Source organism: Cnephaeus nilssonii (genome assembly GCF_951640355.1).
Source record: "Cnephaeus nilssonii genome assembly, chromosome: 21".
NCBI classification, from domain to species: Eukaryota; Metazoa; Chordata; class Mammalia; order Chiroptera; family Vespertilionidae; genus Cnephaeus; species Cnephaeus nilssonii.
The window spans coordinates 22866045-22886890 of record NC_137092.1 but is presented as its reverse complement, the minus strand read 5'-3'; the positions used below and the strand labels follow the sequence as shown (position 1 = coordinate 22886890).

At 39.2% G+C, this 20846-nt stretch overlaps 1 protein-coding gene across 5 annotated transcripts in view; it reads left to right on the top strand.

Annotated features, from left to right (window-relative positions):
- Window positions 1–20846, top strand: part of TOR1AIP2 (torsin 1A interacting protein 2) — a 28910-nt gene that overhangs the window by 1794 nt on the left and 6270 nt on the right. Inside the window, exons 2-5 of one of the 5 annotated variants that reach the window (XM_079761131.1) lie at window positions 8772–9280; window positions 16778–16967; window positions 19373–20052; window positions 20086–20104. In XM_079761131.1, the coding sequence (XP_079617257.1) occupies window positions 16934–16967; window positions 19373–20052; window positions 20086–20104 (733 nt within the window). In that variant the 5' untranslated portion in view covers window positions 8772–9280; window positions 16778–16933. Of the gene's footprint in view, window positions 1–8771; window positions 11602–16777; window positions 16968–19372; window positions 20105–20846 lie in introns of those variants that run through there. The other 4 variants (XM_079761129.1, XM_079761128.1, XM_079761130.1 and 1 more) reach the window with 4 other exon arrangements.

Sequence of the window (20846 nt, the reverse complement as noted above, 5' to 3'; positions counted from 1 at the left end):
TGGAGTCAGAGCTGAGTTGAATTCCTGTTCTCTCACTGTGTGCCCCGGCAGGCTGCGTTATCACTCAAAGTCCATCTCCTCCTCCATAAAGTGGAGATTTGAAGAGTTATTTAGAATATTGAATGGAGTCATTTAGACTCAATAAATGGACACTTATTAATTGGGGTACTTTCCTCTTTACGAATGTTAAAGGAGCTGTTGGCACATGATTTTAATAAAGTAGAAAGGAAGAAAATTCACCCATAATTCCACTACCTCAACAGATCAAATTGTTTTAATTTTTTATCCTCTCCTTTAGCCCTTGGCCATAGGTATACTTAATGTGAATGTCATAACATTTTTATAAAAAGTCAAGTTTAAAACATTGGTTTGTTAACTTCTGAGGGCTTTGTTTTAATTATATAAATAAAGCTCTCTGGTCCTGTCTTTATTCTGATCTACTAGTGAAAATACAGCAGGACTTTTTTAGCACAATTTCCCCTGATTCCCCGCTCCCAAAAATGAAACCTCTAGTTGCACTTTTACTTAATAATGCAAATAATAATAAAGTTTTTGAGGACTTTTGTGCCCCATAGTGGTAAGTGCTGCACATTATCTCTCCCCTTCACAATGCCTCTTTCATCTGGGTAGTGTTATTCCAGTTTGTGGTTAAGAAAACCAAGGCCTGGAGGAGAGTTCAGCAGGCCACCTGCTGGAGCAAGTCATTCGGGCCCAGGCAGTCTACTTTAGAGGACAGCACTGCGAGGGTTTATATTTGCACATTCACTATGTGGCTGGTAGGTCAAACATACAGGAGGAGTTGACTGGGGCCGACTCACGCCTTCTTTGTATAAAAGTAACAGTATTTGTGCTTTATACTACTACTGTGACCACCACTTTTAAAAACATTTTTATAGGAAAATAAGAATAGGGAAGTGTTTAGTGCCTTAACAAATGAGGCATTCACCTGTAGTTTTATTGGATGTGGAAATAAAAATACGATTTTTCCCTTTATTTATTAGAGATAAACATAGTAAAGTAAATATGGAGTTTATAGTAAAAGGAAACTAACTTTTCTTCTTTAAAGCAGTGTTTTGTAAATCATCTGGTGAACCTGTTAAAACACCATCTCCTGCACCAGACCTTCAAAGATTCTGGTCTGGTAGGTCTGGGGTGGGGCCCAGGAATTTGTATTTTTAACAAGCTCCCAAGTGATGCTAATAATTTCCAGCTGATGAGTTTAATAAGGAAGCAAATATTAATGCTGGTTGTCCAGATTGTTGGCCTGGCAGTGAAAGCACAGTAGCATTGAGCTTACAACTCCTGGTTTTTCTTTTTGTTGTTGTTAATCCTCACCCGAGGATATCGAGGATATTTTTCCATTGATTTTTTTTTTTTTTTTAAGAGAGAGTAGAAGGGAGATAGGGAGGGAGGGAGGGAAAGCTAGAGATAGAGATAGATATAAATATATATATATATATATATATATATATATATATATATATATATATATACACACACACACAGAGAGAGAGAGAGAGAGAAGAGAGAAGAGAGAGAGACCAATATGAGAGAGACACATCGATTGGTTGCCTCCCGCACGAATTCCAACTGGGTTGAGGATCGAACCTGCAACCCAGATATGTTGCCCTTGACACCCTTTAACTGGGAATCAAGCCTGAGACCTCTTTGGTGCTGGAGCCAATACTCTAACCACTGAACAACACCAGCCAGGGCCCAGCTCTTGGTTTTTAAACACTATCCTCCCATGAAAGGAACCAGGATTTTTTTGGAGTAGATGATTCCAAGGGTGGAGCGGGGGAAATATAAGATCAGACAGGAACACCTGTGGTGCTTGAAATTAAGGAAATGCTCAAAAAAAGTTTGAGGGCTTGTTGAAAGGATTTAGGAGCCAACTTAAAGGAGCTCCTCATGACCAATGCTGGAACAATTTGAGCAACAAAATGAAAATGACAATATTGGATTTTAATGCACAGAATAAAGTATCCATGAGTTCATACTAACATAATTGATAAATAAATAGGGGAAAAGGGACAACTCATTTTTACAGAAGAATTCCAATGAATAAATATGGGCAGCATGAAAAAGAAACTCACCATTAGGCAAACAATACTGTAGTAATTACCTGTGATTCTAGTGGGTGGAAGTTTGAGGAAAATCAGGATATCTGTTTAGTCTCAAAGTATCTCCCCCAAGATAATTATTAGGTACAAAGGAAAAATGTAACTTAATAGTGGAGATACCATGTTCACCAACTGATTGAAGTTAACATCTCCAGTGAACATCAGGAACCCAGTGATAAGATACAATTAGGAGGACACCTCATCATTTCTGTGGTGTTATTCTAAAAAAAAATGCATAATCTTTTTTTAATTATGAGGAAACATTATGCAAACCCAAATTGAGGGATAGTCTACAAAATAACTGACCAGTACTTTCCAAAGTCTCAAGGTTACAAACACCAGGGAAGGCCACAAAAGACAGGTAAAAACCGAGAAATTCAGATTGCAGACCAAGGAGAATTAACAACTAAATGGAACATCGGATCCTGGATTGGGCCCTGGAACAAGAAAAGGACAGTAGTGGAGAAATGGGTGAAATTTGAACAGTCTGTAGTTTAGTTAATTGTACCAGTATCCCAATGTAATTGTAAACATTATACTAATGCTACTTTCTTTTTTAAAAAAATATTTGTACTTTAATTTTATGAAATGTTGACTTTAGGAGAAACTGGATAAAGGTATAAGGAAACGCTGCTCCATTTTTGCAATGTTTAAAATTACAATCATGCACCTCTTAATGACATGGATACATTCGGAGAAATATGTCATTAGGCAATTTTGTCGTGTTAATATCATGGAGCACACTTACACAAACCTACACCTACTACACACCTAGGCTATAGCCTCTTGTTTCTAGGCTACAAGCCCGTATAACATGTTACTGCAGAAAACAACCTGAGATTAAATCAAGCACAAGAGAAAATGATTTAATCAAGAGACTTGGTAAACACGAGATGTTTTACAGCAAACTTATTTTTTCATAAGTAGAAAGAGTACACTCTAAAGATAAAGTGTAGTGTAGTAAATACATAAACCAGTAGCATAGTATTATGTACATAACTGTATGTGCTGTACATTTATACATTTGGCAGTGCAGTAGGTTTTTTATAGCAGTATCACCACAAACATGTGTTGGGCTATGATGTCTACAATGTCACTAGGCAATAGGAATTTTTCAGCTTTATTATAAACTTATAGGACCACAGGCCTATAGGTCAATGATGCGGTCCATCATTGACCTAAATGTCATTCATTATGTGGTGCATGACTATAGTTGAAAATAAAAAATTTTAATGAAAATGTGTTAGTGTCATGTAGATACTGAAGGTGATTAGGGGAGTTGAGCTGAAACTGGGAATCAGTTATGCTTCCCACTGTCGAAAACCTTAGCAAACTCTTTGACTCTTTGTGCATTGCTTTTTGTTTCCACTGGTCAACCTAAACCTGAGGTGCAAGTCAGGGGAGTTGGGAGGGAGTAAGCAGGGTAAGAAGGAAAGGAAGGCTTTCTGCACTCAGAAAATATATATAGCATCTGGAAAATTGTTAAAGTAATATTACTGGCATATTATGACAGTGGATATGGTGAGAGGAAGTGGGCAAGACTTAGAAACAATTTTTAAACACAGACACAAATAGCTGGTACAAGTATAGAAACACCTAAGCTTGGCACTAGGTCCCACTGTTGAAAGCTGCATATTAATAAAAGGTTTAGCTGGCAGTGTTTTAAATAAAAACTGCAGATAACTAGAACCCTGGACTTTTAGTCCATTAGGGCAAGGTGGATTGCAGTGTACCAGTTCATTTCCAAGCCAGTCTTCCCCTTTATGGTATGCTAGCCATGGACACACACACCTGTTTTATCAGTTCCTGGGGTGAGGGGGGAACCATCTGCAGCTGTTGTCAAAGTCAGGCTCATATTTTCCCTTTGGCTTATCTGTTCTTCGTAAGAGGGAACAGTGTGTGCATGAAATAGTGCTGAAGATTGTCATCCATGTGCCTTCTCTTGGTGACCTCAAGACTTTGCCAATTTTTAAAAGTAGTGCCTCACAAAACTTAGGCTAAAGACTTTTTGCAGGAACATTTATTTTCATAACATATTTTTAACAAGTAATTTCGTTTGTGTGAATTACAAAGAAGAGTAATTGATTCCTTTTTTAAAAATACTCCTTAATCTCCCATTATCTAAATTCCAAACTAGTGAAATATGAAACTCCAAATATTTCACTTTAGAGTTTCTGAAACTTAGAGAAACTGTCTTGTACAAAAAAATAGTTTTGTACAAAAAAATAGTACAAAAAAAAAGTTTTGATTACTCATTAGCCTTTCTGTGGAGAAAATATTTAAAATGGAAACTCAAGATGGTTTAAAGCATTTAAATTTTTTCTGTGTGCCTGTCTTTTGATTTTATATAGCATATGAGGAGCTGGCTAAGACTAAAGTCTAAAGGATATATTTGCCTTGAGAAGTCACCCAGTCCTGACTCATTCTGAAATTTATATTATCCAACCACCAAAAAGAACAAGGGAATAGTATTTGTCTATAGTCAGAATTTTTAGAGAAGATACTTATTTAATATGTATTAAGCTGCCATCATCAGTGTATGTGAATTTCAGTGGTTTAAATAAATCTGCATTTTCTATTTTCTAGCACATTAAAGAGCTATTTTCTAATCTAATAAAGTTTCAGGAAGACTCTTAAATTTACTTGAGTTGTCACAAAAAAACAAAACATCTGATCTGTGTTTTTCTTTTATGTAGTATTTGTGCGGTAGGAAAGCTTTTTAAACTTTGTTTTTTGCCCACTGTTGTTGGTTACATTTGTTTGAAAATAAAGGCATTCAGCTTCTTTTGTGGGCCTTCTTGAATTTCATAGGATCTCTACAGGCGATCTTTTTATATCCATATAAAAGCCCTTAGCCTTTACCTAAAATTTGCTTCCAGTCTAGATTCCCTGCTCATCTATAAGTCCTGTAAGATTTTTCTCTCGATATTCATAGAACTTGACATTGGGCCTCGTACATGGTGGTTTCCTTAATTTAAACAATTATGTTTAATAATCAGTAGAGTAATGTTGGTTCTCTAGGTGTTTTTCAGCATTTCTCCAAGCCTGACAGTAATCAGATATTAACCTCAATCAACTGCTTTTGACTTAAGCTAACAGAGTTGAGGAAGGAAGCAACACCGAATGGTTCTGAGCCATTTCAGATTCCTTTGGGAGTCTAAAAGTATGTCATACTCTCCTGAAAAAATGCATATGTGTACATAAAAAAATTTATATGTAATTCTAGGGGGTTCAGGATTCCCTGAAACCTATCCTCGACCTTTTTGTGTGGAAGAGGAAAATTATGAGAGATAATTTTCCCCCACGTCCACCTCAATCAATATATACACACAATTGAAGAGGATCCTTTTAAATTTGCACATAGTGTATGAAGGATTTCTAAGCTCAACTGTCACTGCTTCAGAAAGGTGATATCTCCTAGTGGCTAAGAGTACAGGCTCTGGAACCAGTCTGCCTGGATTCAAATACCAATTAATTACTCTATGACCCGTGAAACCTTGGGCAAGTGGCTCAACCTCTCTGTTTCTTCAAATGAATTATTGTAAGAATACATGAGCTAATACATGTAAAGTGCTTAGAACAGATAGTGGTACTCAGTAAGTGTTAACTATTGTTACTAAGTATTATTTATTATCCCACAGACAGGATTACTGTTGAATACCTGGCAAAGTGAAGTTCTCTGGACTGCCTTTTGCCCCAATGGAGGGTGCCTTTTTCTAACTTGCACAAAGACACCCTATGAGATAATATCCTCCCTGCAAACATGCATGTCTTTATGGAGTATGCCAAGATAAAGTTTCTTTTCCATACTAACATTAGGGTAAGCCTGTTTACCCTATTTGTAAGATAGTTGCTTACAATTTTATGAGAAAAACAAAGATCCAGATCCTTCTGTGGGACTCCTCTTTTCACCCACTTTTCCTCTAAGCAGAGTAACTGCTGCTGCTCTTATTGTCCACAGTGTGACAGTTTGGTTGTGTCTATTAATCTTTTTCTAGTCCGTTGCTATTTCCACTCTATCCTTTTTTTTTTTTTAATGATAAAAGATTGAATAGAGATTATGTAAGCTATTAGGATTTATGATTCAGTGGAAGGAAAAAAACTGATTGCATCCCCTCCCTCTCCCATTAAAGGTAATAATTGGTCTTGTGCTTACCTTTTTCTTTTTAGCTTTATTGCATATTTATACCTAAACAATATATTGAAACTTTATGTAAATGGAAACTGTGTGTGTGTGTGTATTCTGCTACTTGCTTTTTACTTTTCAGCTCAATATTATATTCTTGAGTTTTCATCTAGGTATAGTATTTCATTGTATGGCAGTACTTCAATTTATTTATCATTCTACTGTTCATGCACATTTTGGCTGTTATTTTGCTACTATACACAATACTACTATGAATAAATATTTTTATTCATTTTTTAAATGCACATACGCAAATTTCTCTAGGGTGTAAAAGCTAAGAGTGGAATTACTGAATTAGAGGGAATGCAAATCTTCATCTTTACTAAATAATGCCAACTTAATTCCGAAAGTAGTTGCATTAATTTATACTCCTTTTGTCAGGGTATAAAATTCAAGTTGCTATTTATTCATTCAAGAAATGTTTATTGGGCATGTACAGCAGTAAACAAAAAGACAAAAAGTCCTAGTCTATATTTTAGTAGGGGCTAACAACTAAAATATTTAATATATCAAAATGGTACGTATTTATGGGAAAAATTAATAAAGCAAGGCGAGGGAATGTTATCCCACTGCTCTTAGAGTCATGGGGGTTAGAGACTAAGGGGATGAACTGCAGTCAGGAAGCTCTGGGCTTCATGTGGTGATGACATGAAAAGATACAGGTATGGTGAGATTGGTTGGTCCTGACGCTTTCAGGCAGATGATGGTGGTATTGAAGCTGTGAGTTTGAGGTTGGGGGTAGAGTTTGAGACTTGCTGGGAACATTTTTGGAGGCCCTCTTCACTCTTCCAGCAGTGATAAGGCTGAGGAATGAGCGAGGAGGCTGGTATTAGGTGATCTTATTCTGAGCACTTAGTGCTTTGGGGCCCACTTTGACTTTTGCCCATATTGGTGTAAGGGACCAGGAGAGGGGGTCTTGTCTGGAGCATATGGAACACCAGTGTTCTCTTGGTTCAGGAATACTTGGAACTCTAGTGCTTGCTTGACTGTTGAAGTTGGAGAAACGAAGGTTGGGGTAAGGGTGGATTTACTCTGAGCTTTTGGAGCGTTAGGGCTTCCTCTTGACCCGGCCAATGGAGATGTCCTTGGGGAGGGATGGTTTTGTCTAGAGTCTACAGAGTTCCCATTGTCAAACTTGTTAATTATTGCCAGTCTGGTGGATGTGAAAGAGTGGTGTTAATTGCACTTTCCCTTTTCACTCTAAAAATCCAAAATTCTATATCTTTTCTATGTCAGACTCGGTCATATAACTTTACTGCTAACTCCTAAGTTAAACTCCATGATCATATGGGTTCATCATCAAGTACATGTTCCATGTACTAGACACCCAAGAATTCCCAGTACCACAACTGAAACTTTGACTTCGATGGCTCTTGTCAGTAGACCCACAGGGAAATCCATTCTGCCCTGTTGTCACCACAAAGGTTGAGTTAGAAATCCTACCATCTGTTCACTCTGTTCTCAACTGTACATTATTACCTAACTTCAGAAAACCCATCAATATATCTACACTGATGCTTTCTGCACCTCTTCTGGGGCTTCTATCAAAATATTGGCCCCATGTGGCATTAAACTTGCCATTTTGGAATCTGAGAATCCTTATGTCCCTTAGTGCCCTCACAGCATCCAGCCTCAAAATTCACAAATAACACCAGAGAAAGTCGGGGTATACATTGCCCTCTGATGACCTGTGGCACTCCCTAAGTGCTTCTCTGGTTGTCCAATACATCCTGCTACCCCACCTCATCTACTTGTTATATTCATGCCATGAAGCATTACAGAGATCATGGTAGTATCTGCAAATGCCAACTGAATTACTATGTGTTTTCTAAGAATAGCCCAGGACCATTGCTCAGGACTAGGCCTTACTTGCCTGCTTAAACTTACTCTGTGCACAAACTTATAAAAACAGATGTGGGCATTGCCTTTCTTGGTTTCTTTCCCAGCCTTCAAAAGGATTTCATTCAACTTCCTATTGTTCGCTATTAAGAATATTATTGAATAATTTTGTAAGCTTTTTCTTGAATGGATTGAAGTCTGTATAGAAAGACTGTCATCGTCAGTGTTCTCCCACACATTATGGGAATACCATATATGGCATCCATTTCACAAAAGAGATATACAAGAAATCTCAAAGTTCTACCAAGTTAAATATGATTATGCAGACCTTATTATTCCAAAAATGTAAAAGGAGTAAAAAAAGGAAACATAGTCTTAAAAAAAATGAAGCTAGTACAAATCTTAAATGAACCAAAACCCTTCCTCATGCCAAAATAAGCATAGGAATAACTACTCCCAACAGATAGGTTAGTTTGAGCCTAGATAAAATTGTCACGGGGAAACCTGTGAGACAATTCTCATCCACCTTGATTGACTCAAATTATTTTCCAGTGCATGTTCCTAATAATATTGTGAGCAACTGAAAACCCATTATGAGTCGTCTGAAGTGTTATCATTTACAGGTATGTGAAGCATTCCCAGACCCTCCAACCAACTCAGCATCAGCTACTTCTCTGACGGGTCCTGATTAAGGTCCTCCCAAGAAAGACTTCATTGGATCCACGCTCAAGAGGACTCTCCCAGGTTTTCCTGACCCCCTTCCATCGCTGTAAAGTGCCAAGACCTTAAGACTTGGGTACGTGTATCACAACGGCAAGAGTGCCAGCGCCCACAAAGACCCATTGGATCTGTCAGCTCCTCTTTGACCAAGCAGACACAATAGCTAACCACCAAAGCAGAGTAAGCCAAGTGCCTCTGCATGAGATCATCAGCTGATTAACACACAAGAAAAAATAACTAATTTAGACCAGAGTTCTAGCTTTTCTTGAGAAACTGGAATTTGAAGGAGCTATTCTGAGATCTGTGCTCCTAGCAAGTGACTGATAACATTATAGACTGGATTGTTTGCTGAGTTGAGAGACTGAGTTGTAACTGAGTGAAAAATAGACAACGAAATCTTGAAGAATTGCACGTAAGTGCAAGCCAGATTTAACTCTTTCTCTAAGTAGTATTGGTTGGACTGAGAAATTGCTAAACCAAACCTGTGATAGGACTGGTTATTTGGGTATCTCTCTTTGTCATTGTTGTCTCTTACTGTTATATTGCTTTCTGTGTTATCGCTGGAGGCCCAGATGTTCTCAGATAATTCACATTGTCCTGACTGTGGACAACAATGGTTTCCTAGTTTAGAACTAGGCCACTGGTTGTACCAAACTGAACTTATTGAAAATGAATGTTACCAAGTATTCTTAGATCGTATTAACAGAGCTGATTATTGCCCTGAGTGTTATCCTGATAATCCTGCTAATAGAAGCCTTGTCCTTCCTTGGTCTTTCCCACTTGAATGGGCTCCCCAAAATCTTACCAGGTGGACCTTTGAAAAAGCTTGCCACCCGTTTCTTCTGGGTCCTCCGCTGGTTAGAAAAAGGATACATGACTCTAGACTAGCTGGTTTTAACCCCGCATTACAATTAATCTTGGCCAGAACAGACACAACCTTAAACAAAAAACTTGGCCAAAGCAAATAACTTCTTAAAGAGTCACAATCATGGAGACTCTAGAGAGTTTTGTGCTAGTAACCCACGGAAGATGGAAAAATGACGCCTTCTAAATCTGATTCAGACTGTCACTACTTCGGGGAACTGCTTCAATTGTTGGGTCTGCTTCCATGGTTGACACCTATTCTGTTCGGCATGCATTTAGTCAGTATTCCAGCCAGGCTGTTCATCTGGAACCAGAGTATTTCATGTTCCCTATGTTTTGGAATTAGCTTACCCCTCCTAAAAAGCTCCATAGCCTAATTACTGACATAGGACAAGGTAGTCCTGGAGGAGCCCCATACTGTGTATACCATGCTGATATTTCTAGTGATAATTCTGTGGGAAAGCATCCTCATTGTAGCTGGCTTCTAGATCAGCGGTCGCCTCACTGGTGGTCCGTTAGGGCCGAAAGGTTGGCAACCGCTGTTCTAGATTATTTCAGTAAAAGAACTAGACATTTTAATAAGAAATTACATTGTTCTAAATTCCACCTCTTCTGATTTTATATATAATTTATTCATATATAATCATTTATTCATAATTGGCTCTATTTGGCCTTAGTGTGGCTTTGATATTATAGATAACTGCTCACCGCCAGAGAAACCACATTCTATTGGGTAACACCTACATAGATTATACAAAAACATGCAGAAATGCCACTGTCTATACTTACTTGGCTCTACATAAACAAAGACTGTCCTGTCTTTGTGGTGATTGAACTTAGAATGTCCTAGCAGGAAATGGGAAAGTGCCTGTGTATGAGATAGGCTGCAAAAGGAGGTATCCAGCTTGACTCCATAATAGTATGAGCAGTCTAAGGGAAGCATCTTTTTTTTTTTAAATATATTTTTATTGATTTCAAAGAGGAAGGGAGAGAGATAGAAACATCAATGATGAGAGAGGATCATTGATTGGCTGCCTTCTGCATGCCCCACACCGGGGATCAAGCCTGCAACCCAGGCATGTGCCCTTGACCAGGAATTGAACCTGGGACCTTTCAGTCCACAGGCCGATGCTCTATCCACTGAGCCAAGCCGGCTAGGGCTAAGGGAAGCATCTTAAAACCAAGACGGTCTTGCTGGGTGTTAGCCACATTCTGGCCTTCACTTGTTCATGAGAAATTTAGAAAAAGCTCTGTTGGAACATCTCAGAGGCCATGGGATAAGTTTAAAATTCCACTTAAGATGCTAGATAATCCAGAGCTTGTGTAGCAACTCAACAATGTTCTCAGAGTCCCGGGTCCTTTCTGTTTTTCCCCTCTGGGATCCTTATCGCATTAGCTTTTGTCTTCTTAGTGTCCTCAGTGATTACAGTGTGGCTTGTTGCTGCTCTAGGCATTTCAGTCCCATATGGAAACAGAGCGAAAGCTTTCTCCTTGGCAGACTCTGTCTTATTTGGAAAGGAAATCTTTCCCAAAAGTCCCTCACCAATTTCTCCTTACATCTCATTAGAAGGTACTGGTTCAAACAGGAGCCTGGGAAGCCAGGCAAAGGAGAATGGGGCTGGCAGTGCCTGGGCAGGGCACCTTGTCTCCCATAATAAAATGAGGGCTCTTTTAAAGGAAGAAGCGGGGAATGAAAGGCTGTTTTTATGCAAGAACTCACGCCTGCCACATGTTGTGAAACCTGAGTTGTTTGTTAGTCTGTATAAAGAATGTACCCCAGAGACCTACCCTGTATCTGCCTTGTGTCTATCTTGGTGGAAGTTCTCTCCTGTTATATTGCTGAATAAACTGTGTGGACTGCTAAACTGAGTGAAGATTAGTAGTTTATCATTCTGCCTTGATTAAGAACTCCTTCACTATCCGAAAGCTCACTCCAGAAAGTGAACATTTACTTTGAGGTATTGCTTTTGAGGATGGTGTTATGATCTATATTATTGCTCCCTACATTTTTTCAGATACAGACTAAGAAACCCTCTACATATGTGCAATCCTAATGATCAGCAAAATAGAGATGAGGTCTTTTGTTTTAATCAATCTCTCCTTTCAGTAGTAAAGACAAATTAAATAGATTTATACCATTGATTTTCAAATCAGTACTTGGATGAACTTGTCAAAAATTGCGAATTTCTTGATCTTACAGAAATCTTGACTCCTTAGGTTGCTCACAGGGCCCAGGAATCTGCATTTTATAAATGGTGCCTTAGAAGGCTTGTGTAGGTGCTCTGTGGGCCATACCTGGAGACATACAATAGCAACATATCCAGGGTGTTCAGTTATCTGGCTTAAAAAGATGGGAACGGAGTGCTAATAGTGTTACACGGTAGTGATAGGTAATTGTACTTTGCTGGTGACATAGAGAGATTTCCTGTCAGACTGAAGGTCACTTGATATTTCAGGTTACAACTCAGTCACACGTTTCTCATAAATTAAAATGGTTGCACTGTTGTAGCCCTCCTCACAAGCAGTTCTGTATGGTGTCATCATAAGCCATGTGAGTATATGGGCAAAAGAAAGGAATCAAAAATATTAATTTTAGTTTTACCTTAAGTAGGATACTTTGCCTTCAGACATGATTATCACATACCAGTTATATGGTTCGCTCAGAAATAACATCGTGTGGGAGAGTTCATAACATTGAGCAAGGGACAAAATTTAGAAAGCTTTGTAGCTCTTCAGCTTAGGTCATTTCAGTATGACTACGCTTGGTTTAAAATACTGTAGATCATTCTAGAGTACTCCACTTCAGAGTTATGAATAATGCATTTTAAAGTATACATATGTTCCCAAAATTAATTTTCATGACAAATGATCTGGAGAGTTATCCACTGTTTTGGATTATGTGAGCCATATCCATCTCCACTTCCATAATGTGGACAGGTTGATAATACTACGTACACATAATGGTGGCCATTTTAAAAATGACTGTTATAACTACCTGTTATTTTATGGCCGACCTGGGAGTGGAAGGTTAACGGAAACATGCCTGGGCAGACGGGGAAGAAAATGTCTCATCAAAAGAAAGCTGTCCTGGGTTGTGGATGACTGTTAAGATTTATCTCTAAGCCATAGGAGAAGGAACCCCAGGCAAGCCCAGGCACACACACACACAAAAGAACTCTGTGGCATTCAAAGAGTACGTGGCTGTCAGCATGTTATAGATATCTGTAAAAGTGAGGTGAGTCATACCCCTTCCAGCTCTTCAGGTCCCTCCAGCAGCCCCAGGTTGCCATGGGATCTCGAGAACACAACTTGATAACAGCTTGTTGTAGAGGAGAAATGATGGCCTTGCAGCCAGCTGATCTGGGCTTGTCTTCGAATTCTTGACTATTGAATGACCTTGGGCGATTTAACTTCTGTATCCACTTCATCTGGAAAAGAGAAGGAATAATCATGGTCCATACATCATAAGATTGTTGTGAAGATTACATAAGTTAATACATAAAGTGCTTTGAAGGCTGCCTGGCCCGAAGAACATGCTCAATAAATGTTAGCTATTATTGTCGTGTATGTTTTGTTATTTGTCTCCATAGCAGGATTGTAAACTGTTTGAGGACCATGTTATCTGCTACTTTTCATCTCTAGAGCATAAATGGCATCCTTCATTAAAAGGAGCATTTAAAAATAGAATAATAGATATACACTTATTGGGCCCTGTCATACCTTTGTCACGATGGCATTTATGTCTACACTACTATCCTGGATTGAAGGATTCTCTTCTGTCCTCAGCTGCTAAACTTATAATTTCCCTCTCCTTTTTGAAAGAAACATTTAGCTCTTGGTGTTGCAGACACCTGTGCTTCCTGATACTTGCCTCTTCCCACTTCTGCACGTCTCCAAGTCTCTAACCCCTTCCCACCTCCTGCCTGATCCCTAGGGCCAAACTAGAGGTTTTCAGAATGGAGTGGAGGTTGGGTGAGGTCCTACTGTTTCCCAGCAGCTTTTCCTTGTTCTGTCTCCTCTCAACTGGTTGTGACAAATGTATGGGAGACTGTAGTTGAATGGTGACTCTGGACTGTAAGTTCATTGCATGTGGGCTCAGAGTTACAATCACAGGCCATTTCTTTCTTTTCTTTCCCCCACAAAAGCTAATATGTTTTATTACTCGTTAAAAAACTATTCATTATATCCAACATATAGAAAAGTGCAGAAAATAACATTCAGCTCTGTACCCAGATCTCACGAATGTTTTGCCTCATTTATCTCTGTTCTTTCTTTTAAAAGATACTTTACAGATACAGTTGCCTCCCGTCCTTGTCCTCAGCCTATTCCTGTCCTTCCCTCTGCAGAAGCAAGCACTAAATGGGAGTCGATGTCTATCCTTTCTATTCATGCATTTAATTTTTAATTTTATATCTACTTAAACAATGTGCAGAGCAATACAAAGAATTGGATACTTTCAAATTGTTATTAGTTATAAATTTATACATAAATCTGTACTATGCATCAGCTTTGTAGAGTTACCCTTACAACATTTAACTTTGTATGTTGGAGTCTGCTGAACTTGCTCGTGTTACTTAAGTCATTCTGTGTACCAGACAGTGAACACCTCCCAGGTGGCCACGGCATTGCCACTGGTACAAGGAGATGAGCACAAAGCGTAGCCACACCGGCAGAGGAAGCAGTGAAGCAAATTTGTGTACCTCTTCAGAGAAGTCCCAGGATATCGAAATTAAGGAAAGGCATTCCTCAATCTGCCAGCCGGTGTGTTCTCCATAAATGGAGAACAAAACCTTAGGGTCACAGGGGAGTGGCGATAACTGCCAGCCATGAGCCTAATTTTTACTTAACGTGGAAAAATAGATCACCTCCTCCACAGGCGCGGCACCGAAAACCAACATTTCGTGATTGAACTTGAAAGGATCTCACTAAATGTAAATGTTGGGATGCCATATAGGTACATGGGGTCTTCCTCGGTTTGTTTTTGGGAAAGGTCCCTTTAAAGGTATCTTTTTTGGACTTTTTTCCTACAGCTGCAGGACGTCTCCAACATCCCCATTTCCATCAGAACGAGGCTCTGCCTCACTTCCATTCTGCAGTCCAGGGGTTCCTAATGTGCACACGTCCTGGTATATGGATTGGACACATTCAAAAGATTGACCTGCTTCTGGAATGGTGGCCTCCAGGTCTCCCCGATACCCCAGCATGTGACTTCTTGGGAGGCTGTGTCAGGAAGCTCCATGCGTGTGCCACTTCTGACTTGCAGCCTTGAGGGAATCCCACTTCAGCCATGAACATGCAATGAGGATATATTAGAAAGGGACCGGATGCAATGGGTTTCAGGAATGGTGTGTGTCTTGAGACAAGAAAGGTGTATATCGAGCATTTGTGAGAGTATAGAAATACCTGTGACGGTTCCTTGGCAGGTTGTTTATTGGCTGCAACCTAGTAATACATTTTGTTTCCAAGTAATACATTTTGAAGACTTTCTTTTTTTTTTTTTAAATATATTTTATTGATTTTCTTACAGAGAGGAAGAGAGAGGGATAGAGAGCCAGAAACATCGATGAGAGAGAAACATCGATTAGCTGCCTCCTGCACAACCCCCACCAGGGATGTGCCCGCAACCAAGGTACATGCCCTTGACCGGAATCGAACCCGGGACCCTTGAATCCGCAGGCCGACGCTCTATCCACTGAGCCAAACCGGTTTCTCATTTTGAAAGCACTGTGTTACAACTTTTATTGAAGATATTCTACGTGCAACAAAATGCACAGATTTTAAATTTGATGACAATTGATTGTAACCACCACCTCAATAAAGACATGAAGTCTTTACTGGACCCCAAAGTGTCTTCTCATGCCCTTTTCCAGTGAGTACTTCTTCCCGCTGGAGCCACTGACCTGTGTTTTATCCCCACAGTTCACACATCGGCACCAGCAGAAAGGAGTCCTGTCCCTAACTCCTCCCTTCCCTTCCAGTTTATAAGTAGCACCACTCTTCATATTAATTTCAGTTAAAATGTGGATTGAAAATTCTATACCAGGCACTGTGCTAGGCATTTGGGAGTAAAATTAAGTATTACAAAAATGTGCTGTGAGAAAGATACAAAGAAGGCTAGTTAACTAGCCTCTCAAAACACTTTACAAGGCTCTTTCACATACATTTTTTTTATTGAGTTAAAGTTGGTATATAACATTACATAAGTTCCAGGTTACAACATTATAACCTGACATCTGTATATACTGCAAAGGGATCTCCACCAAAAGTCTCCTTACCATCCTTCACCATACAGTTAACCCCATTCCCCTCTGTAACTACCAATCTTCCCTGTATCTATAAGTTTTGTTCTTTTATTTGTTTTGTGTGTGTGTGTGTGTGTTTTTAGATTCCACATATGAGTGAAATCATATGGTATTTGTCTTTTCTGACTTACTACACTTAGATCTATCCATGTTGTCACAAATGGCCAGATTTCATCCTCTTTTATGGCTGGGTAGTATTCCATAGTATGTATGTACCACATTTTTATCCATTTATCTGCTGATGGACACTCCCTCCTCCAAACTTCAAGGCAACTGTCTCAGTCTGCAGGTAGCCCCTGTGCATTGTTACTTGTGAAGGAGAAGCTTCTGACAGGCAAACTCTGAGACATGTATATGGGACAGAAATTGAAGACAAAGGAAATTGGCAATGAGTAATTCATCAGTGACTTAACTTTCTACTCTTAGAATGACTTTTTATTTCATTTTCATAGATATTCTCTTTAAGATTCTGGTCACTTGGTCTTAACTACTTCATATCCTTTCAGCCACCCTGGAATGTACTGGGAGATTATTCAAAGTTAATCATCTGAAGCTTTTTTCTATTTGTAGTCTAGAATATGGAATGTGATCCTGGAGAAAGGCAGAAAACATTTTTATCTGCACTAGAAAAAGTTTCAGAGAGGAAATATTACTCAAACTGAACAGATTTAATAAGTAAAGCTGAAATTGGCATTTCTCCCAGGCATTACTAAAGAGTCATTTAAAAAATTTTTTTTTTCCAGTTTTATTTTAGTGACTGTACATATGCCTTGTTTCCTGGGTCTGCGGGAAGCATGAGTCTGTGGGGACTTGGGACAAGAAGAAAACAAAACTTCTTCACAAGGAAAACCAGACACTAACAAAAAGAACCCCAAGGTCTGAAGAGAGAGAACGCAACCATGGCGGACAGAGGACTCGGGGACCCGCCGGAGGGTAAGGCGGTGTGTGCGCACTGGGGCTGGTGCTGCCGGAAACCAGGGCTGGGCTGAGGGAAAACCTCTGAGGACTGAAACCTGCCTCAAGTTCGGAAGTAAAAGAAGTTAACGTCATCGATTAATTTGCTCTGGTTATTCTTATCCTTTCATATTTACTAAATTTTACCAAAATATCAGACCTTAATTATAAGTAAGATGAATGTTTTAGAGACTCCAATCGTTGGAACCTGTAGTATTGGAAAAATGCAATGGCTCTTAAAAAAAAGGTTGTAGACAAATCGTTATTTATTTAAAAAGTCAAGATGTTTTTAAAAGTTAAGAAAACGGTGATGTGCTTTATATTTAGAGGGGATCTTTTTATTATAGGGAAAGATGAAATTTAAATTCATCCTACTTATGTATATATAGAGGATATACAAAATAGGCAAACTATGAAGTAGATTTTGCACAAGAGAAGACGGGCATATTTACTTAAATCTTTTACAAAGGACGTTTTGTAAAAACATAAAAGTAGAACAGTATAATGAACCCCATGTACTTAACAGCTAACTTCAACTATTACCTGCATAACGCTGAACTTGTGTCCTGCCTTGGAATATTTAAATGTGCAACTAAGACATTACATCGTTTTATTTGTAAAAAGTTTTTTTCTCTTGAAAATAGATTTTTAAAAACAAGACATAACCAAAATAACATTACCACACCTAAAAAATAAATTGTTTTTCCTTAATATCATCACGTATCCAGTGAGTATTCACATTTACCCAGTTCTCTCAGTAACAGTTGAGTTTTTTTCTCTCTCTTTACAGTGGGGTCACACACTGCATTTGAATGATATACCTTTTGGATTGCTTAATTTTTTAAAGTCTTATTATAGGAAATTTCAAACATATAAAAGTAGAGGGACATATGAAATGAACCCCTTGTCACCATCGCACAGCTTCATCTGTGCTCCCTCACTTCTCCTTTCCCCAGGTCATTTAACTGAAGCAAATTCTAGACATATAATTCTAGCTATAAATCCTTGAATACTTATCTCTAAGAAAAGGACTCTTTTTTTCAAAACATTATTGCAATACCTTTACTCTTGTAAAAGATGAACAAAAATTTCTTAGTATCATCAAATATCTGGCATTCAGACTTTCTAATTATAAATATTTCTCTAACAACTGATTTCTTTGACACTGGATTAAAACAGTGTCGTTCACACACTGCATTTGGTTGATCTGTCTCTGAAGTCTCTTTTAATCAATAAGTCACCCCTCCTTTTCTCTTCTTGCCACTTATTTTTATTTCTTTAAAAAAATGTATTTCTTTATTGATTTCAGAGAGAAAGGGAGAAGGAGAGAGAGAGATGGAAACATCAATGATGAGAAAGAATTATTGATTGGCTGCCTCCTGCTCGCCCCCCACTGGGGATTGAGCCCGCAACCCAGGCATGTGCCCTTGGCCGGAATCGAACCCGGGATCCTTCAGTCCGCAGGCCGACACTTTATCCACCGAGCCAAACCGGCTAGGGCTATTTTTATTTCTTGCTGGTACTAAAGAAGCAGAGTCTTTTGCCCCTTGGAATGTCCCCCATTCTGAGTTTTACTGATTATATTTCTGAGGCATAATTTTTAAAAAATATATTTTTATTGATTTCAGAGACGAAGGAAGAGGAAAAGAGAGATAGAAACATCATTGATGAGAGAGAATCACTCACTGATCAACTGCCTCCCATACGCCCTGCACTGGGGATCGAGCCAGAAACCTGGGCACATGCCCTTGACTGGAATCGAACCTGGGACCGACACTCTATCCACTGAGCTAAACGGGCTAGGGCATCTGAGACATAATTTAATACATCCCTCTGTCCCTGTATTTCTTGGAACCTGGTAGTTAGCTTTAGAAACATGATCAGATTCAGATTCAGTTGTTTTGCAGGAAGACTTCCTAGGTGGCACAGTGTGCTTCCTATTGCATCGACTCGGGAGGTTAGTGATGTCTGGTTTCCCTCTTTGTGGGATGTTAAACTTGATCAGCTGGTTCAGCAGTTCTCAGCCTGGTCATCCATTATAAAGTTCCTCATCAGCTTTTTGCATAATGGTTTTAGTTACGGCAGTTGACGATTGCCTAGATCCATTATTTCATTAGGGAAGAGGATGCATTTAATACAACCAAAAGTTGGTTCTGTCCTTCAGAATAGTTTTACATTAGTATTATTTGTTAAATTTATTAACACAATAGTACATTTGTTTGTTTTGTCTTACTCTCCGTTAGTATATGTCAAGAGAAATAATGTTTATGCCTGGTAAATGATAAAATCTATATAAATATTACTTATTATTAATCAGGGACCTTGTTAGAATACAAAAAAGGAAAATTTTTTTCAATAAAAATGATAAATTTTTATCTCCACAGACTCTCAAAAGGATTTGGAAAATGACCCATCAATAAATTGGCAGGCACAGGAGACCACAGTCAAAGCAAGTACCACCAAAGCAGCTCAGGTCCTGAGCCCTGCCTCTGGTCTCAGCAAGGACCAACAAGAAGTAGAAACAATAGGTTCAGGAAGTGTAGAAACAAGTGATCAATCAGAAAGTCCAGATGAAGCAAGTTATGGGAACTATCCAAAGGATAAAACAGAACCCGAGACCAACCAGAGTTTTCAGGATGGCAAACTAGGGCTTCAACTCTCCTCAAAAAGTCTGAGTAAAGAATCCTTGCAACCTGAAAGTCTGGGTGAGGAATCCTTGCATCCTGAAAGTCTGGGTGAGGAATCCTTGCATCCTGAAAGTGTGGGTGAAGAATCCTTGCATCCTGAAAGTGTGGGTGAGGAATCCTTGCAACCTGAAAGTGTGGGTGAAAAATCCTTGCATCCTGAAAGTCTGGGTGAAGAATCCTTGCACCTAGAACCCAGCTGTTGTCCAAGTGAAGAGGCAGGAAGAGCAGAAGCACAATTAGGGAGCAGCTCCGTAGACCTCCCTGAGGAAGCAAGCGACAGACCTGACGCTTCACAGGAGCCACTTGCCATAGACCCCCAGGGTGTCCGGGGTCCTGGTCATTCCGGTGCCGGGCCGGAGAGCCAGGGTGCACTGAGGGGTGCCGGGCCGGAGAGCCAGGGTGCACTGAGGAGGCGACTGGTGGAACCAGGTGAGAGAGCCCACTGCCTTCTGTCCTGTTCTGTATTGCTTGTCACTGAGAACACAGCAGCTCAGGGTCCTTTCCAGAGAACATCTCTTTCCTTGGACCTTGTCCAAGGTCACATACAGAGCTATGACTGAGTTGAGATTAGAATGAGGTTTCTTATCTCCTAGACTAGCTCATTCCATTACTGGTACATTAAATAAACTGCATTTTTAAACAATGTTTTCACTTATTTACTGTTTGTATTAATACAGTATGATGAAAAAAAAAGGGGGCATGACCTTTTAAGAATTCACCTCTGGCTTTTCATTATTTCTCATGAGCATGCTTTCACTTACAGTTTTTTAAATCTTTTATTTTGGGGGAAACTAAATGCTACAAAAATCAAGAGATGGGAAATTAAAAAGCCAATGTCAATGATACAAGTACCCTTAAAATGCAGTCATTTCAGTTTTATAGGACTTGGAGCAAATCAGTTAATATCTCTTTATCTGATCCCCCCTTCCCCCATTTGTATATTAAGGATTACAAGTATCATATCTTCTCTTAAGAAGATGTGCTTACAAAGTGCTAAGTCCTTCCTGGAACTCAAGGGCCGTGGATTCTGGTTGTGGCCCTCCCACTGGGTGACCTTGGGCAAGTCTCTTAACTTCCTGGTACTTCAGTTTCCTGTTTGTAGGATGAAGAAGTTGGACAAGAAGATCTCCAGCTGGCCTCTTCCAGCTCTCACCTTCTGTGATCGAATGTG